Consider the following 16510-nt stretch of genomic DNA (forward strand, 5'->3'; position numbering starts at 1 on the left):
AGCGGGATCCGTGTGTACAATATTATTCCTAAAATTTCTTGCTTCTGGGTAAAACCACCAGCTAAGGACAAAGTCAGCCTTCCCCTGTCCACACCAACAGCACATGCTACTCACCATATAAAACATCTTAGGTAGCTATAATGCATGCAGATACTATTTCATCCACAATTCTCTGAAATTCTCAATGCTAATGAGGCAGTTTAGCTATTCAGGTTTGTCCAGCCATAATCCCATACATTCTCTGTTTTCTCACACATAAAAGAAATGCTAAGGTTTCTGCTATGACACATGTGCATCATTTAAAAATAAATGAATTGTGCTTCTTCTGATATACTTTTACCCATATGCAAATCTAATCAATAACTTGTTTGATTTGCACATCTAATCAGTGGTTTGCTTGTTCAGTCAACTTAAATCTTATATTCTGAATACAAGACACATGCCTATATTTTCCTCCTCTGTCCAGGACCCTTAATTTTTCTCCTGCCCCAAACACCGAAGGGCAGGTAGGCAGCTCCTAATTTTGACTGTTGCTTCCTTGTAACATGAATGCTCTTTCTTCACCTTTCTCCCCCTCGCCCCAAAGAGGTTGGACTTTGTGTTTACTCTGTAGCTGATACACTACTTGGGAAAGACTTTACAGCAAGTTTTAGTTGGGGAGTAAAATAAACCTCACTAGGGTTTCATTTATCGTGATTTTATTTGAGCCTCAAAAGAATGAGGAATTTTATTTAAACTCAAATTTCAGTTATGCTTCTGAAGAAAAGTATAAGCATGAGATAGTTCATATAAAAGTTGGATATAAATTATATTTTAATTGACTGTCATGCATACACTTTAAACTAGCAATAGTATATAAATGAAGTAGGCAATCTAGCTGACAGTTTCAAGACCTTTGTGCTTATGTGAAACTTGGGTTTGTTTAAGTTTGTTTAGGCTCAGTTTTCTTTTAAAAAATTTTTTTAAAACATTTTTGTTTGGTTCCCTCCCCCCCTACATAGGGACATTCTTGGCCATACTTTTCTCTGAATAGTTTTGTATTATTAAATGTATATAAAAGAAACATTAAAACATTGAAGAATTTATGTTCTAAAACAATGGGTGATAAAGAATAGGTGAATTGCACATTAGCCCCTCTAATATTGTATATAATTATTTTTGGCACATAAACAACATACTCATAATAACATACAGTCACATCTTGGTTTTTGAACAGCTTAGTTCCCAAATGTTTTGGCTCCCAAACATCACAAATCCAGAAGCGAGTGTCCCAGTCTGTGAACTATTTTTGGAAGCCAAATGTCCAACGGGGCTTCTGTGACTTCTGATTGGCTGCAGGAGCTTCCTGCAGCCAATCAGAAGCCGCAATTTGGTTTTCAAACATTTTGGAAGTTGAACGGACTTCTGGAACGGATTCCATTTGACTTCCAAAATACGACTGTAGTCAGATTTAATTGATTCAGTTATACAGCAGACTAGATGTTTTGAACTACAACTGCCATCAGTGCCAGCCAGCACAGCCATATTGACTGGGGCTGATGGTCCTTGTAGCCCTAATATCTGGAGAGACCAGGTTGGTGAAGACTGGAGTAAACCTCTTTTCATTCTGGAAACCTGAAAAACTAGCAATACTGACTTACCTGTCACCATTGTGATGTTTATTGTGTCTCTGTTTCCATTGCAGGCAAAAATCTTTATACAAATGAATACGTAGCAATCAAACTGGTGAGTAGATGTACAATTTTTAAACATTTCTGAAATTCTGAGTGTTAAGCAAACTAGGAGTTTAGATTATTCTCCCGTTGATCTAGGCTATGCTTTCCTGGACATCTCTGTAAACTGTTGTCTTTTAAATTCTTGGTAGAACACTTCCCTGTTGTAAACACATTCATGAAATGCTTCCATAAAGAGATTTGGAAAGCTGTTTTGTTATTAACCTGCCATGTATCTTAATAATATTTTTTAGTGAATGGTCACTTCTTTCTAACTTATTTATTTATTTAACTTATATCCTTCCCTTCATCCGCAGATTTTAAGGCAGGTAACATACATACATACATACATATATGAAATATCATGTATGTAATTCAGATTAATGACCCAAATTAAGTTCTTTGACAGATGCTTAATATTAGGCTCCTTCCTATCTGACATTGTGACCATGTAGCTGCTTATCTTCAGTTTTTGCCTACATTGAAGTTGGCCTCTCATGAATTCACACCTGATATTTTGTGTTGGAAATTCAAAGGGCAAGGATTTAATAGCAGTTCTTCAAAGCCAGTCAAATTAAATCCTGGTCCTAGGTGGTTTTCCAAGTTTGAGAGATGCTAAGGCTGCCATAGAGTTCCATTTAATTTGACTATTTTTTCATTCTGTTTTTGTAGGAGCCATTAAAATCTCGTGCCCCACAGCTGCATTTAGAGTATAGGTTTTATAAACACATTGGCTGCACAGGTAAGTAATCTCATCGCTAGAAATGATAATAAAAGGAGAGTATTTAACTTGTAGTTGATGTACCGTATTTTTCGCTCTATGAGACGCACCAGACCATAAGACACACCTAGTTTTTGAAGAAGGAAAACAAGAAGAAAAAAATATTCTGAATCCCAGAAGGCAGAACAGCAAGAGGGATCGCTGCGCAGCAAAAGCAGTGATCCCTCTTGCTGTTCTGGCTTCTGGGATAGCTGCGCAACCTGTATTCGCTCCATAAGACGCACAAACATTTCCCCTTACTTTTTAGGAGGGAAAAAGTGAGTCTTATAGAGCAAAAAATATGGTATTTGAAACCCCATTAATATCATTCGTGGAGACCACTGTTTGTCCTTGGCTGATCTGACAATTGCAATTTTGATGCACTACCACAGTCCTCAAGATTTGTTTACCTTTGTATCCCAAGCATAAAGGGAACTCCTTTTTTCTGTTAGTAGGTAACTTTGAGAAAATATACGTAGAAGGCACGTATAATAGATCTGACTTAAGGGTTGTAGCTGGTATACTGGAAAACAGATGTGATTGCTATAACACATGTGTGATACACGATACACCCAGAACAGTCCTGCTGGATCTCTAGTCCCAACACCTGGTTTCCAAATGTGGTCAACCAGATGGCTTCCTAGAAGCAGGATATTATACTGCCTCTGATCCTGGAGGGTAGCATAGAGCCACTATGACTAGTAGCCATCGATAGTGCTATGCTTCATGAGTTTGCCCAACCCTCTTTTTAAAGCCATCTAAGCCAATGGACGCCACTGCATCTTGCTGCATAAATTCCTTTGTTTGACCAGGCATGCTCTTTGAAGACATAAGATGTCTTTTATGTAGGGTAGGGTAGGCATCAAAATAAAGAAAATGCTACTTGATCTTCACAGCCCAGCCAAAGAACAGAGCAGTAGATACTAAATTTACGTGTGGCATTGACTTCCAGGACTGGAAACCTATTGTCTGGAAGCTTTGCTTGGGGATAGTATTTTATGGCTGAGAATTGGTCCATGAAACAGAACTTGGGTCGCTTTGAAATGGGCTAGATAAATTCTTGGAGGATAAGGTATCAGCCAACCGCTGTTAACCATGACTATGTTCTACCTCCAGGATTAGAGAGAGCTTGTCTCTGAATACCAGTTACTGAGAAACAACAGTGAGCAAGTACCGTATTTCCGTATTTTTCGCTCTATAGGACGCACTTTTTCCCCTCCAAAAATTAAGGGGAAATGTGTGTGCGTCCTATAGAGCAAATGCAGGCTGCGCGGCTAAGCCCAAAGCCAGAACAGGGAGACAGAGTGCTGCGGAGTGCTCGGTATCGCTGTTCTAGCTTGGGGATGGCTGCGCGCAAAGCCTCTGCAGGACAGCGAGGTGCCTTCACCCCGCTGCCCCGCAGAGGCTAGAAAGGCTGTCCCCGAAGCCAGAACAGCGAGACGGTCTCGCTGTTCAAGCTTGGGGATGGTAGCCGCCTGAAGCCTCCAGAGCGCAGCGGGAATTCCCGCTGCGCTCCGGAGGCTTTGAGTGAATGCACCTTGAACGCACCTTGTTTTAGAGGGGGAGAACAAGAAACCCCCCCCCCTGTTCTCCCCCTCCTATGGTGCAGTGCGTCCTATGGGCCGGTGCATCCTATAGAGCGAAAAATACAGTACTATTGTCCTCATGTCCTGAGGACATGTGGGCTTCCAGCAGGCATCTGATAAACCACTGTGGGATACAGGATGCTGGAATAGTTGGGCTTTGGTCTGATCCAGCGTGACTCTTTTGTTCTTGTAACAGAGATACAGTTGTACCTTGGTTCTGTAATACCCCAGAACTCCTATGTTTCGGCTCCGAAATGAAACCGGGAGTATTCTGGTTTTCAAATGTTTTTCGGAAGCCGAACATCCAATGTGGCTTCCACGGCTTCTGATTGAAAATGTCTTGGTTTTCAAACAGTTCTGGAAGTCGAACGGACTCCTGGAACGCATTCTGTTCGAGAACCAAGATATGACTGTACTAGTTAGGATCAGTCAGTTCTGTATGCCCAAGGGAGCTTTAAACTTTTGATGTCTCAGATAGCATCTTCCCATGCTCTGTGAGCCATTTCTGAAAGTGAAATTTGTGGGGGAGTTTGAAAAGCAGTTTTGTGATGTCATATGGTTTGCTTAAATAAAAAAGGGTAAAATATGCTGGTCAGCATGAAGAAACCGTTGCACCCATCCAAGTAGCTCTTAGATACCAGCTGTAAAGTTTGATGGATTGTGATTATTACTGTCCTACTGCACACCAGCTCTACAAAAAAGCAACACACAAGCACCACCACCTCTTCACAAATTAATTGAAAGGGTTTCATGTGGTGTGGTGGGGAGAACAATTGATAGATAAATTTCAGAACCATTTTTGTGACAGAATTTGACTGGCATAAGTAAAATCTGTTGGCTTTGGTAGTTTTCATACAATAGTAATGATGCTACTGCAACCATCTGGATGTATTCCAAAAGTATGTTTTGTATACTTTCAGTTGAAGGCTTCCCCCAGGTGTTTTACTATGGGCCGTGTGGAAAGTACAATGCCATGGTACTTGAGCTCCTTGGTCCAAGTTTGGAGGACTTATTTGACCTTTGTGATAGAACATTCACTCTGAAGACAGTCTTAATGATAGCAATCCAGCTGGTGAGTAAAAGAATAGTTTGTGCTGATTTCGCAGTCTTTGGCTTACAATTTTACATGATTTCCTAATATTAACAAATGGTTCAGGAAACTACATATTAACCCTTACATGGGGAGTAGCCAACACAGTGTCTCCAGATGTTGTTGGATTATAGCTCCCATCATCTTTGACCATTGGCTGTGCTGACTTGGGCTGATGGGAACACGCTTCCCTTGCACTATGCTAACTTCCAGTTTTCAAGAAGAGTAAGTGTTTGTGTGTGATTTATTTGTTTAGTTCACTGGGTTTTTTTCTTGCTTCTTAGTTTTACTTAGTTGAGTTAATCTTCAGTAACTCAGTAAGTATAAATGGTTTGTTTACTATGCTTTGTTCACTTTAGACAGCAAGATTTGAACATATCAAGAACATATCAAGAACTGAATGGAATGATTTATGTTCTTGATGTTTAGAAAGGATTATTGATTGCATATGTCGTGCTAGTGAACCTGTGGCCCTTCAGATATCATTGGTCTCCAGATTCCATCAACCCCAGCCAGCATATCTGGTGGTTGTGAAAAATATCAGTGGTTTACAACAGTATATACAAAAAAACCATTTAAAATATAAAAATTAGAAATCAGCTATGTATTATGGAAAGATATATTCATAATCGTCTATTTCAGCTTGACAGAATAGAAAAGTTTTCAACAGGTGTTCAAAAGGTGAAATGAAAGGTGCTGCTGAATCTATTGGCAGAGTATTCCACAAGACTGGGCTGGTGATAGTTACTAAAGCAGGGGTCAGCAAACTTTTTCTGTAAGGGGCTGGTCCACTGTCCCTCAGACTTTGTGGAGGGCTGGACTATATATGCACACAGCAAGGGGGGTCAGTAGTCCTCCTCCCCGCCCCAGCCCCAGCCACCTCGGTTTGCCGCCTGCCTCATTCGCTGAAGGGCTGGCAGCAGTGGTGCGAAACAGGCTTCCTCCCCGCCCAGAGAAAGAAGGCTCTGCGCTTACCTTCCCAGAGGGGGCTGCCACCGCCGCCACCGCTGTTGCCGCTGCGTCTGCTTCTTGTGAAGTGGGTAGGCAGAGTGAGCTCGTCCTCACCACTCTCTGGCCCACAGGAGCACCAGGGCGGCGACGGGAGGAAGAAGCCGGGCGGCGGCGGCGGCTCTGCCAATCAAACACTGTGCCTGGTTTACCTCAGTGCAGCGCAGGGACGTCTCTGCCAGTCAAATGCCACTGAGGTAAACCAGGTGTGGCGTTTGATTGGCAGAGATGTCGCTGCATTGAGGTAAACCAAGCACAGTGTTTGATTGGCAGAGCCGCCACCGCTCGGCCTCTTCTTCCCGTCACCATCGCTGGGAGTCTTGGCTTTGCGGTGGGTTCCGGCTTTGCAGTGTGGGCCGGATTTAGGACCCAGGTGGACCTGATCCGGCCCAGGGGCCGTAGTTTGCCAAACCCTGTATTAAAGGCTTGGTTTCTTATTGCAGTCAAATGAGCCTCACAAACTTGGGGATTGACCAACAACTCCTCTTCATGTGTCAGTGATCAAGCTGGGATGTAAGGGATCAGGCAGTCCCAAAGATACCCTGGAATTAAATAGTTAAGAGCTTTGTAAACTAATACACGGGCCTTTAGCCTGGCTCAGTAGTAATGGGCAGCCAGTGTAGAGGTTTTAGTAATGGTATCACATGTCAGGTGCTTATCTGCAGTCCTACTGCCACATTCTGCACCAGTTGGAGTTTCTGAGCCAGGCCAAAGGGAGCTCCACATAAGAGTGCATTGCAGTATTCCAGCCTTGAGGTTACAACCGCATGGACTACAGTTATATTACCAGGCCTGGTGGCAGACAAGGAAATGAAAGTTAGCTGGTCCTGTATGTAAGGTTTGGTTCCCAAAATAGAGTTTGGGCACTTTCAAATGGTGGAACGTGTCAAGCTGGTCAGATTGATTACAAGTGCATCATGTTAAATGTGTACGAGTTGAAGAGTAGGTTGCCCTAGATAACTTCTAGTATTCAAGAGTCTGATGATGATGGAAAGCAGAACATGGGTTAGAGAAGTGGCATTCAAACTTGTATGGAACTCTGGGATTTCTTGAAGCTTATAAGAGGTGTTATCAGTCAGATGAGTAATGATGATCAAGGCTCCTAGAAGTTGGCTTGCTACCAATTGCTGTCAAGCTTCCTATTCCTTGGGATGTTGAGGATGTTCTGCCTGTCTGTTCATGTGGGGCAACAATGACAACCGGCGTGCTCAGAGCCATTCATGAACTGATTCTCTTATGTAGATCATACTTCAGAATCTTCTGGAACACCTTGAGGGTTCCTTGGCAGATGGTTTTCTTCTATAAAAAACACTGCATTATTTCTTTTCTATTAAGGTATTTTAACATCTGGGAATGATGTTAACTTACACTTTAATGTACACTAGCTCTTGAATAATTGACACACTACTGACAGTTTTGTAATTAAAGGCATTTTAATATTGTCTTGTCTTACAGATCTCTCGAATGGAATTTGTGCACTCAAAGAATCTCATTTATCGAGATGTCAAGCCAGAAAACTTCCTTATTGGACGACAAGGAAATAAGAAAGAACACATCATCCACATAATAGACTTTGGACTGGCCAAGGAGTACATTGATCCTGAAACCCAAAAACACATACCTTACAGGGAACACAAGAGTCTAACTGGAACAGCCAGATATATGTCCATCAACACCCATCTTGGCAAAGGTTTGTTACGATACCTTTGTATCTTACTTCATCTGTATTATGTATTACTTCATCTGTATTAGCGGAAGAGCTCAGGCTCTTTTCTACAGAACTTATGCCATTAAAACATTTTCACATGTTATAAAAAATGAGACATTTGAATGCTCTTTGTGTGTTTTCAAAGCATTTTTATCCTGCTCTTAAGTGGAAAAGACTCTGTCCTCAGGCTTACAATTTGAAAGACATTTTGTTGCTACTGTTGCATAATTTTGCATGCCTACCTGTCAGTAGCACCTTTCTATACAAATATATTTAAATTTCATTATTAAGAATATTAATAAATACCGTCTTTTTCAGTGTATAAGATGCCTCCGTGTATAAGACACCCGCTATTTTTGGGGACTCAAAATTAAGAAAATGCACTATGCACTATCCATGTATAAGGCGATCCCTTATTTTAAACATCAAAAATTTAGGAAAAAATATAATCTTATACACAGAAAAATACGGTATGTTGATTACAAATAATATACATAAAATAGCCTTTACCAGACCAAATGAAAACCTACCAACAGCAGTAGCTTTTCATTTTGTCCATTAATGGCTTTCATCTGACTAGCTCTTCAATAGTTTCCTTGCACTTTTTTAGTTCCATTTGGATTTTGCTCTTGCCCATATACACACAGTTTTGTCCTTAGCTGTTTTGGTATTGATAGTTTTTTGAAACTCTGAAATAGATTTTTAGCAAATCAGTGTTTGTGTTGTTTTATGTCAACCTGTAAGCCAGCTCTAGCAGAAAACACCCAAAGCGTTATTTAGCTTCCAGAGTGCTTCTTGTTTGGCTACTTATGTAAATGCCTTAGTTGCACTTGCGTGATCCACATGGGCTTCTTTGGAGCTTTTACTGTTTTACTGTCCTTGCAATCTTGACTTCTCATTCCCTGTAATACTTTGTCCTCACACTAGTAGAGTGCACTGTACTCCGTTGAATATCTTGGAAGCTTCACAGCATAGGCTATGTCATACTTGAAAGGACACATTTATCCATCTTGTAGAGGTTGCATAAGCAACCCTATACAGTGGTACCTCAGGTTACATACGCTTCAGGTTACAGACTCTGCCAACCCAGAAATAGTACCTCAGGTTAAGATCTTTGCTTCAGGATGAGAACAGAAATCGTGCTCCGGCGGCGCAGCAGCCCCAGGAGGCCCCATTAGCTAAAGTGGTGCTTCGGGTTAAGAACAGTTTCAGGTTAAGAACGGACCTCCAGAATGAATTAAGTACTTAACCCGAGGTACCACTGTAAATCCTATTTTTACCATAGTCCTGGGGTTTTTATTCCTGACTTGCAATAAGCTAAAGACCACTTTAATGAAATAGCTATATCTAGATTTGGAGCCAGTTCATCCATAGAGCATGAAGCAGGGATGTCTTTTTGTAAATAGAGAATAAATCTACACCAAGACTTCATGGCCAATCAGGAGTCTTTGACAAATATCCCCTTGTGTGCTCCCTGATGCCTACAAATGTTTTCCACATTGTGCCAGAGCTAGGAATGTAATTTAGTAGGCATTTCTGATAGAGCGGATAAAGCAGTGGTGCATTTTCTTACATCTTTTCAGAGCAAAGTCGTCGAGATGACTTGGAAGCCCTTGGACATATGTTCATGTATTTCCTTCGAGGCAGTTTGCCCTGGCAAGGCCTTAAGGTATTTGCTAAAGTGTGTTGCTCAGTATAATAGCTGCCGGCAGATACTTCCTGTTTGACGTAGAGCTTTACCTGTACAGTGGTACCTTGGAAGTCGAATGGAATCAGTTCTGGAAATCCGTTCGACTTCCAAAACATTCGGAAACCAAGGCGCGACTTCCGATTGGCTGCAGCGTCAGCCGTGTCGGATGTTCAGGTTCCAAAGAACGTTAGCAAACTGGAACACTCACTTCCGAGTTTGCGGTGTTTGGGAGCCAAAACGTTTGACTCGCAAGACGTTCGTCAACCAAGGTACGACTATACAGTTTTTAAGAAAACATGGCTTTGGGCAGTGATAACTGGTGGCAGGGGTGGCTCTTCCTGTTTCACCACCTGAGGCAAAATAGGATATCCCACCTCCTGTCTTCACTCCTTACCCCCCAACACTACTACTTCTGCGCCTTGGATTTTACTGAACTTTGCAGGGGCTGGGGCACTCCTCAAAATGTTGTCATTTGGCTTCTCCCCCCCCCCCCCATTGGGGAAGTGGGAGCCAAGTGGCAGCATGTCACACAGAAATGTCTTTGAACTTGCCAAACTTGGCAGGAACAAGGGCACCCCTCAAAGCATTACTGCTTGGCTTCTCCCTCCCCAGAGGTGCGGGGAAGATGAGAGGCAATGTTTGGATGCTAGAACATCTCCCTTATGGCAGTGGAAGTGGTGGGGCAGGTGGGGCGCCACCTCATGCATTTCTGCCACCTGAGGCGGGCATTTCACCCGTCTTCATGGGCAAGCTGGCTCTGATTGGTTCATTGCCCAAGCTCCACTCACTGTGATACTCTTCAGTTTGCTAGTCAACTTTGAATTTAATCCTGATAGTCAGCCAGGGGAAGTTGCATGTCTTGCCCTTTTGTTTTTAATTGCTGACATATTCCTTACTGAGCAGCTAAATATGACTGCAAGACATGCTTCTCCTGCTGCATCTCTTATCCTCATTTTGCCCCAGTGCAGATCAACTGCATTTTCAAAACAAAATTTAAAAAATCCTTCCAGTAGCACCTTAGAGACCAAATATTCTTCAGGTATCTGAAGAAGTGTGCATGCGCATGAAAGCTCATACCAATAAAAAACTTAGTTGGTCTCTAAGGTGCTACTGGAAGGATTTTTTTTTTATTTTGTTTCGACTACGGCAAATCAACACAGCTACCTACCTGCATTTTCAAGCTTCCCTTTAGTTCCCGTTTTCATTTTGCCTGATTTTTCTCTGTATACTCCTTCTTCATCTGCCTAGCCCCTCCTGTCCACTTCACAGCTGGAGTCCCTCTCATCCAATTTGTCAGCCCACAAAGGAGGAGGCCTCCCACACAGAGGTTTAGCATCAACTCCCCTTGTTTTGTTCTTGGAACCTCATTAAGGAACAGTAACAAAAAAGAGGTCTAGTGTGCAAATAAAGGAGAAAAATCTGGAATAGGCTTTTATTGGGTGGGAAGGATCAGACTCCCATCCTTTTTAGATCTTCTGTTGTAAACAGATGCTTGATGAGCTGTGCTGTGGTGCAGATGGAAGTCCTTTGTCAGGATGAATACAGCAAAGGGTTAGAGAGTTAATGGGTGAAGGAGATAATTAGCTTAGTAGAGTCGCTCTCAACTTGCTGATTATCATGCATTATAGATAGTAATGGTCTTAGAGTAAATGTTCTTGTAAAGAGCACGTTTCAAAATAACTTCAAACACCCCTTTTCTGGGCTGTGTAGAAAGAGGAGCTTTAGAGAGGGTGCAGACTGGCTGTAATGGGTCAAGGAGCTGGCAGGAAAGCCATGTTGTGTGAGCTTGCACATGCAGACCTGTTCATGCAATAGTAGTAACAAGTAATGTGTATATGGCACTTTATAGTGCTCAAATGGCTTTGCATAATCTTAGTTTGCAACAACTTGATAAAATAGGTCAATATTATCACCATGTTGCACATGGGAGGCAGAGAGAGGAAAAGAGTGGCTTGCCTTACTGCGTAGCCTAACCCTCTTAAAATATATATTTGCCTTACACAGGCTGATACATTAAAAGAGAGATACCAGAAGATTGGGGACACAAAGAGGAACACTCCAATTGATGTTCTCTGTGAGAACTTCCCAGGTAAGTTTCATAGTGGGTGGTGTATCTTCTGTGCAAGGTGCCTTCTGAAAATAGGAACCAGGCTCTTGTTAAAGCAGCATTTCAAGTGTTGGAACAAATGTGTTCCTACTGGTATGCTTGGATTCTTTGTTCAATGTATGGCTAACATCAGAGTTGGCTATAAATTTCAGTGATACTTGTGTTTAACCTGTGACTCTCCAAGTGTTGTTGGGTAACTATTTTCATCATTCCTGACCATTGACCATAATGGCTGTGACTTCTGGGAGTTGGAGTCCATTAACATCCAGAGAGCCACAGGTTACCCTTCCCTGGTTTTAAATGATTGCTTGCAGCCACCTGGCTAATGATAAGTGCCAGTCCTAGCATTGAGTAAATCAGTCTGGTCAAGTTCACAACAACTCTGCTATGTACTAGAGAGCCTGCTTTCTTTTGTAGCCTGCATATGGCTACAGTCCTCCATGCGCTTCTTTGGAATTGATTATTTCTGATAGGTAGGGCCCTAGAATGGTGATGTGAGTAGCTGAGTGACAAGTTAGCAAACATGGTTGTTGACCCATTTCAAGGATAGAAAGTGTCTTGATTGCTGGAAAATGAATTGGGAGGAATGTTTTTCTTCACTGTTTCTTCTAGAACTCTCAGTGGTAACATCCAATATCATGGACTGTGGCTGGGGTCCATCTGGGACATCTTCCAATGTGGACCTCATGGGCATTGCCTTTGGTGGTTCCAGTCCTCTTTGGGTTCTTAGGAGACTAGGTGTGTGGTGTTGTTAGCACACTAGCACCCAACTCTGTCTCATTTTCACTGAATCCTAGGGAGGCAGTAGAGGCTCTGAATAGGCTTCTTAAGTTTGTGAGTCATTGGATAAGTGTGATGAACCTGAAAATACTCTATTTTAGACTTATGTGGACTTCAAACAATCTGATTGCTATTGATGTCATCGGGGAGGGTCGGGGAGAGAATTACCTGCACCCACTCTTTCTTTTAGTCAAGCATGCAAGTGCAACATAATTAACAATGGGAAGAAATACCTCTTTGCTGTTTGATAGCTGTCATATTGCTCGTCATTATACATATGTAGGTCAGCAGAGGTGCTGTACCTCAAAGAACATTCAAGACCAGCAGGTTGTGACTGATTTAAATCAAGTAGCCCTTTAAACTTCTGAGCAGCATACCATATTTTTCTGTGTATAATATGCCCCCGTGTATAACAAGACCCCCATTTTTTGGAACTCCAAATAAAGACATCCCCCATATGCACTATCTGTGTATAAGACGACCCCCATTTTTAAACTTGAAAAAATTGGAAAAAAATAGCGTCTTATACACAGAAGAATACAGTATGTTGAGCTATTGTTCAAAACATTTGTGGCCTTGTTTGGGTTATTACTGACTCCAGATTAGCAGTGTAGGCTCTGTTCCCTGCATCTGATTATAGCACACTGACATCAACAGAACGTTGTGGCAAGGACCTAGACTCAAATAGCTCTTAAAATGCAGCTATTCTTCATTATTTTCATTTGCTTTTGTCTCTCTTTGTAACTTGGCTTGTGGGCCCTTGTTTTGAAGACAGGAGCCCATCTATTTAATATAAACATGCTTTAACCTACCCAGAACTGTTGAGGTAGTACACTTGAAAAAATGTGTATTTTTATGTTGATGTCCACTGAGAGAATTGGGAGGTCTGGTGTAAATGCTTCCTCCTCTCTAAACCGCTCTTCAGTATGTATTTTTGCTACCTGAAAGTTTGCCTTTTCAAATGTCTAAATGGCCTCAAGTGTACTAAGGAGAACCATTTGGAAATTGTGACTGCATATCATCCTACCAGTGGTACAGGTTTGTTGACCCCCTCATCTACTTTTGTAGGTTTATATCTTAGGGGATTAATCCGACCAGTAGGTAATGTTGAAATGTATTCTGCTTCTACTTCTTTCTGAACAGATTATCTGATGTTGCTTCTTCCTAATTCCCTTTAACAGAGGAGATGGCAGCTTATCTTCGTTATGTCAGACGATTAGACTTCTTCGAGAGACCAGACTATGATTATCTACGAACAATCTTCACAGAGTTATTTGAAAAGAGAGGATTCACCTTTGATTACGCCTACGACTGGGTTGGCAGGCCAATTGTATGTTGGAGCTGAGTGACATATTCCTTTTTTTCTTGACTGTTGCTCTTTCTATAATGTCCCTTTTAAATGCCAGTTACATTGCAAGTAATCACTTCATGATGAGCTGAGAACACAAGATGACCTTTTTGCTGTACATTGAAAACTTTACTGCAAAGCCATATACGTGTTCAAGGCTCCAAACATTTTTATTTGTTCAAGTTACTAAATGTGTATTTCCGAACAAGTAGTATTGTAATGTAGATGCAGTTGGTGCTCTTGCATTGTGACTGGAGGGATGACAGAATGCATATTTTCTTGGCTCTCCTCCAAAACCGTAGATTGTCAGATATGACCGATTGTAACTTTTTGTGCTCATTTCTACTTCTTTATTAGTATGACTTAGTTGCCTTTTCTCCTTTCCCTTATCAACTAAATTCGCCATAAGCTTATTTTCATGTTACATATCTGTTCCCTGCCTTCAGCCATGTGTGGGAGCATTGAGGAACTTTTCCAGCCTGCAGGCAGATTGTTATCTCCCCACCCTTTAGAGGGTCACCCAAAGTGGGTGAGGGTGGGTGAATCAAACGAGGAGAAGTTTAGAACAGCAGTGTGGCATCTACCACATTCATGTAGATGTTAAACATGTGCATTTTTGTGGCCAGCTGGATAGCATGAGATTTCAGGTGTGGCTCTTTGTCTTGAAGAAGCTGTAGGCCATTGGCTGAAAGCAGCAAGTTCATTAATTGAGGATGGAGGACAGCATCTGTTTGGTTTCTACTCAAAAATTATCTGCTCTAGTTGTTAAGTCAACAGATTGTTTGAGAGTCACCTGGTGGGTCAATTCTTTTTTATGTGTGTTTCTTTTCCAGCCCACTCCAGTGGGGCCCATGCATGTGGAGTCTGGACCATCTGTAACAAGAGACATCCATGCACATAGGGATCGATCATCGATGCAGCCTCTCCGAAATCAGGTTTGTTAGCATAACATTGTTTCAGCTATAACTTTCCATTCAAATCTTTACTGAAACCTTAATTTATAAAGAGGAACATACAGAGAAAAGACTGTTAATTCTGTTTCTTGAGTGATTGGGGTGGTAGGAAGGCTGATTAATTAATATTATCCTGTATTTAGGAATCTTTCCTGTTAATCTGCTTTACTGTATTTTTGAAATGAGTGATATATAATGGTGAATGTCAGGCTTTGAAGAAAGGAGAGACTCTTTTTGCAAGATAGGACTTTATTCCCCATTGCAGTATTAGGATGGCTTTAAATCTCTCTACCCATCGCTGTAATGCAATGATCTGCATTTCCACTGCAGCACTGGGCTGAGAAGAGAGGTTTATACTTGGACCTATGATGCGTGTGTATATATCTATAAACTATGTACACATGTGTGAGAGATTGTGTGACTGCCAGTAGGCTTGGCTAACCTTTAAAATGTTTGATAACAGAGACTTGCCTTGGATCCCCCCCCCCCCCCACAATAGGAAGTCCACTTTGGTATTTACTGCTTTTGGCTTCTGTGCAAACGGTTGGGAGTAGACTTGTCAGAATGAATACTTCTTCATTGCTTTGCTTCTCGGCGCCCACCCTACAGCGAGCTGACCATGTGCTTTTTAAAATAAAGCATTGCTTTGCTCTGGTTTACCTTTGCCTTCCCTCCTGTCTTTTTGCTCTGTGCTTGCAAATGCCTATGCAGTCTGCATCAGAACGTCGCGGAGAATGGGAAATGGCACCAATGCGACAAGCCAATGCTTTGTTTCTGCAATCTCACTTAACTTCAGATCGGCATGGGGGATCAGTACAGGTATTGTCCTTCTCTGTTCCACACATCTTTTCTACCGCAGTCACTTTCTTGTAACGTTCATATGCACCACATTCTGGTGCATATTTGGTTAACTTGATGCTTCAGCTAAAATGTGTGAATTGCCTGTCACAAGGTATGAGGCAGCACAGTATGAGAACTTTGTCTGTACTCAGAATATCTCCGGGACACAGATTTCCTCAGTTTGGTTTTGAATGAGAGTGTTTGGTAGGCAAGTGTGATGTCACCATTTGTCAATGTTGATTCTTTAGACAGAGTTTGTTTCTTTTTTCCAGATTTTGTTTTAGTGTCTTCCAGATACTTTTATTTTGTAACTAATATTACCGTGCTTATGGTTTTTCCACAGTGTCTTAGAAACAAATGCTATAAATACATGAATCGGGTAGAACAAAGTTATAAATAAGGTGTAATTATCATTAAAGAAAAAATAATTGTATGTAGCTAGAAAGGGGGAGAAAGAGGAAAGTAGAAGTTTAGAACTATTCATAAAGCTATTATCTTTATTTTCTTAAGAGTTAAATTTCACTCAATAGCACAATAGGATTTACTCTTTCTTGTATTCTATTATTCTGTACCAGGAACTTTATTTATTGTTGACTGTTCATTTATTGTTGACAACTTCATTGGTTGATCCCTAGTGTTCATCTCACCCACTTTCTCCATGCCATGCATGATTTTATACAACTTTGTGATTTCCCCACCCACTTACTCACTTTTTAAAAAGTAAACTAAAAAGCCTTAAACCTTGGGAGCAAAAAGTTTCAGACCAGAGGACCCAGAATCTCAAACAGGAAGGCAGTTGTTCTGAGACTTCAGTGGAATTGCATGACAACCTCCCTGCAATAAATAAATAAATACATGAGTATGCAAAGTCTGTTTTAGAACTGAGAGACAAGAAATCTGAAAGTGGTCAGGATAATAGAAGTAAGTT

General features: G+C 41.4%; 1 protein-coding gene across 9 annotated transcripts in view; it reads left to right on the forward strand.

The window, feature by feature from the left end:
• The window catches only part of CSNK1G1 (casein kinase 1 gamma 1), a 54636-nt gene that overhangs the window by 20200 nt on the left and 17926 nt on the right, over positions 1-16510 (forward strand). For 7 of the 9 annotated variants that reach the window (XM_080980466.1, XM_080980464.1, XM_080980463.1 and 4 more), the window contains exons 3-11: positions 1685-1725; positions 2385-2454; positions 4979-5130; positions 7612-7846; positions 9448-9533; positions 11559-11643; positions 13623-13771; positions 14623-14724; positions 15454-15561. In XM_080980466.1, the coding sequence (XP_080836592.1) occupies positions 1685-1725; positions 2385-2454; positions 4979-5130; positions 7612-7846; positions 9448-9533; positions 11559-11643; positions 13623-13771; positions 14623-14724; positions 15454-15561 (1028 nt within the window). The remainder of the gene's footprint in view (positions 1-1684; positions 1726-2384; positions 2455-4978; positions 5131-7611; positions 7847-9447; positions 9534-11558; positions 11644-13622; positions 13772-14622; positions 14725-15453; positions 15562-16510) is intronic. The other 2 variants (XM_080980470.1, XM_080980471.1) reach the window with 1 other exon arrangement.

This window comes from Podarcis pityusensis, assembly GCF_964106645.2.
Source record: "Podarcis pityusensis genome assembly, chromosome: 14".
NCBI lineage: Eukaryota > Metazoa > Chordata > Lepidosauria > Squamata > Lacertidae > Podarcis > Podarcis pityusensis.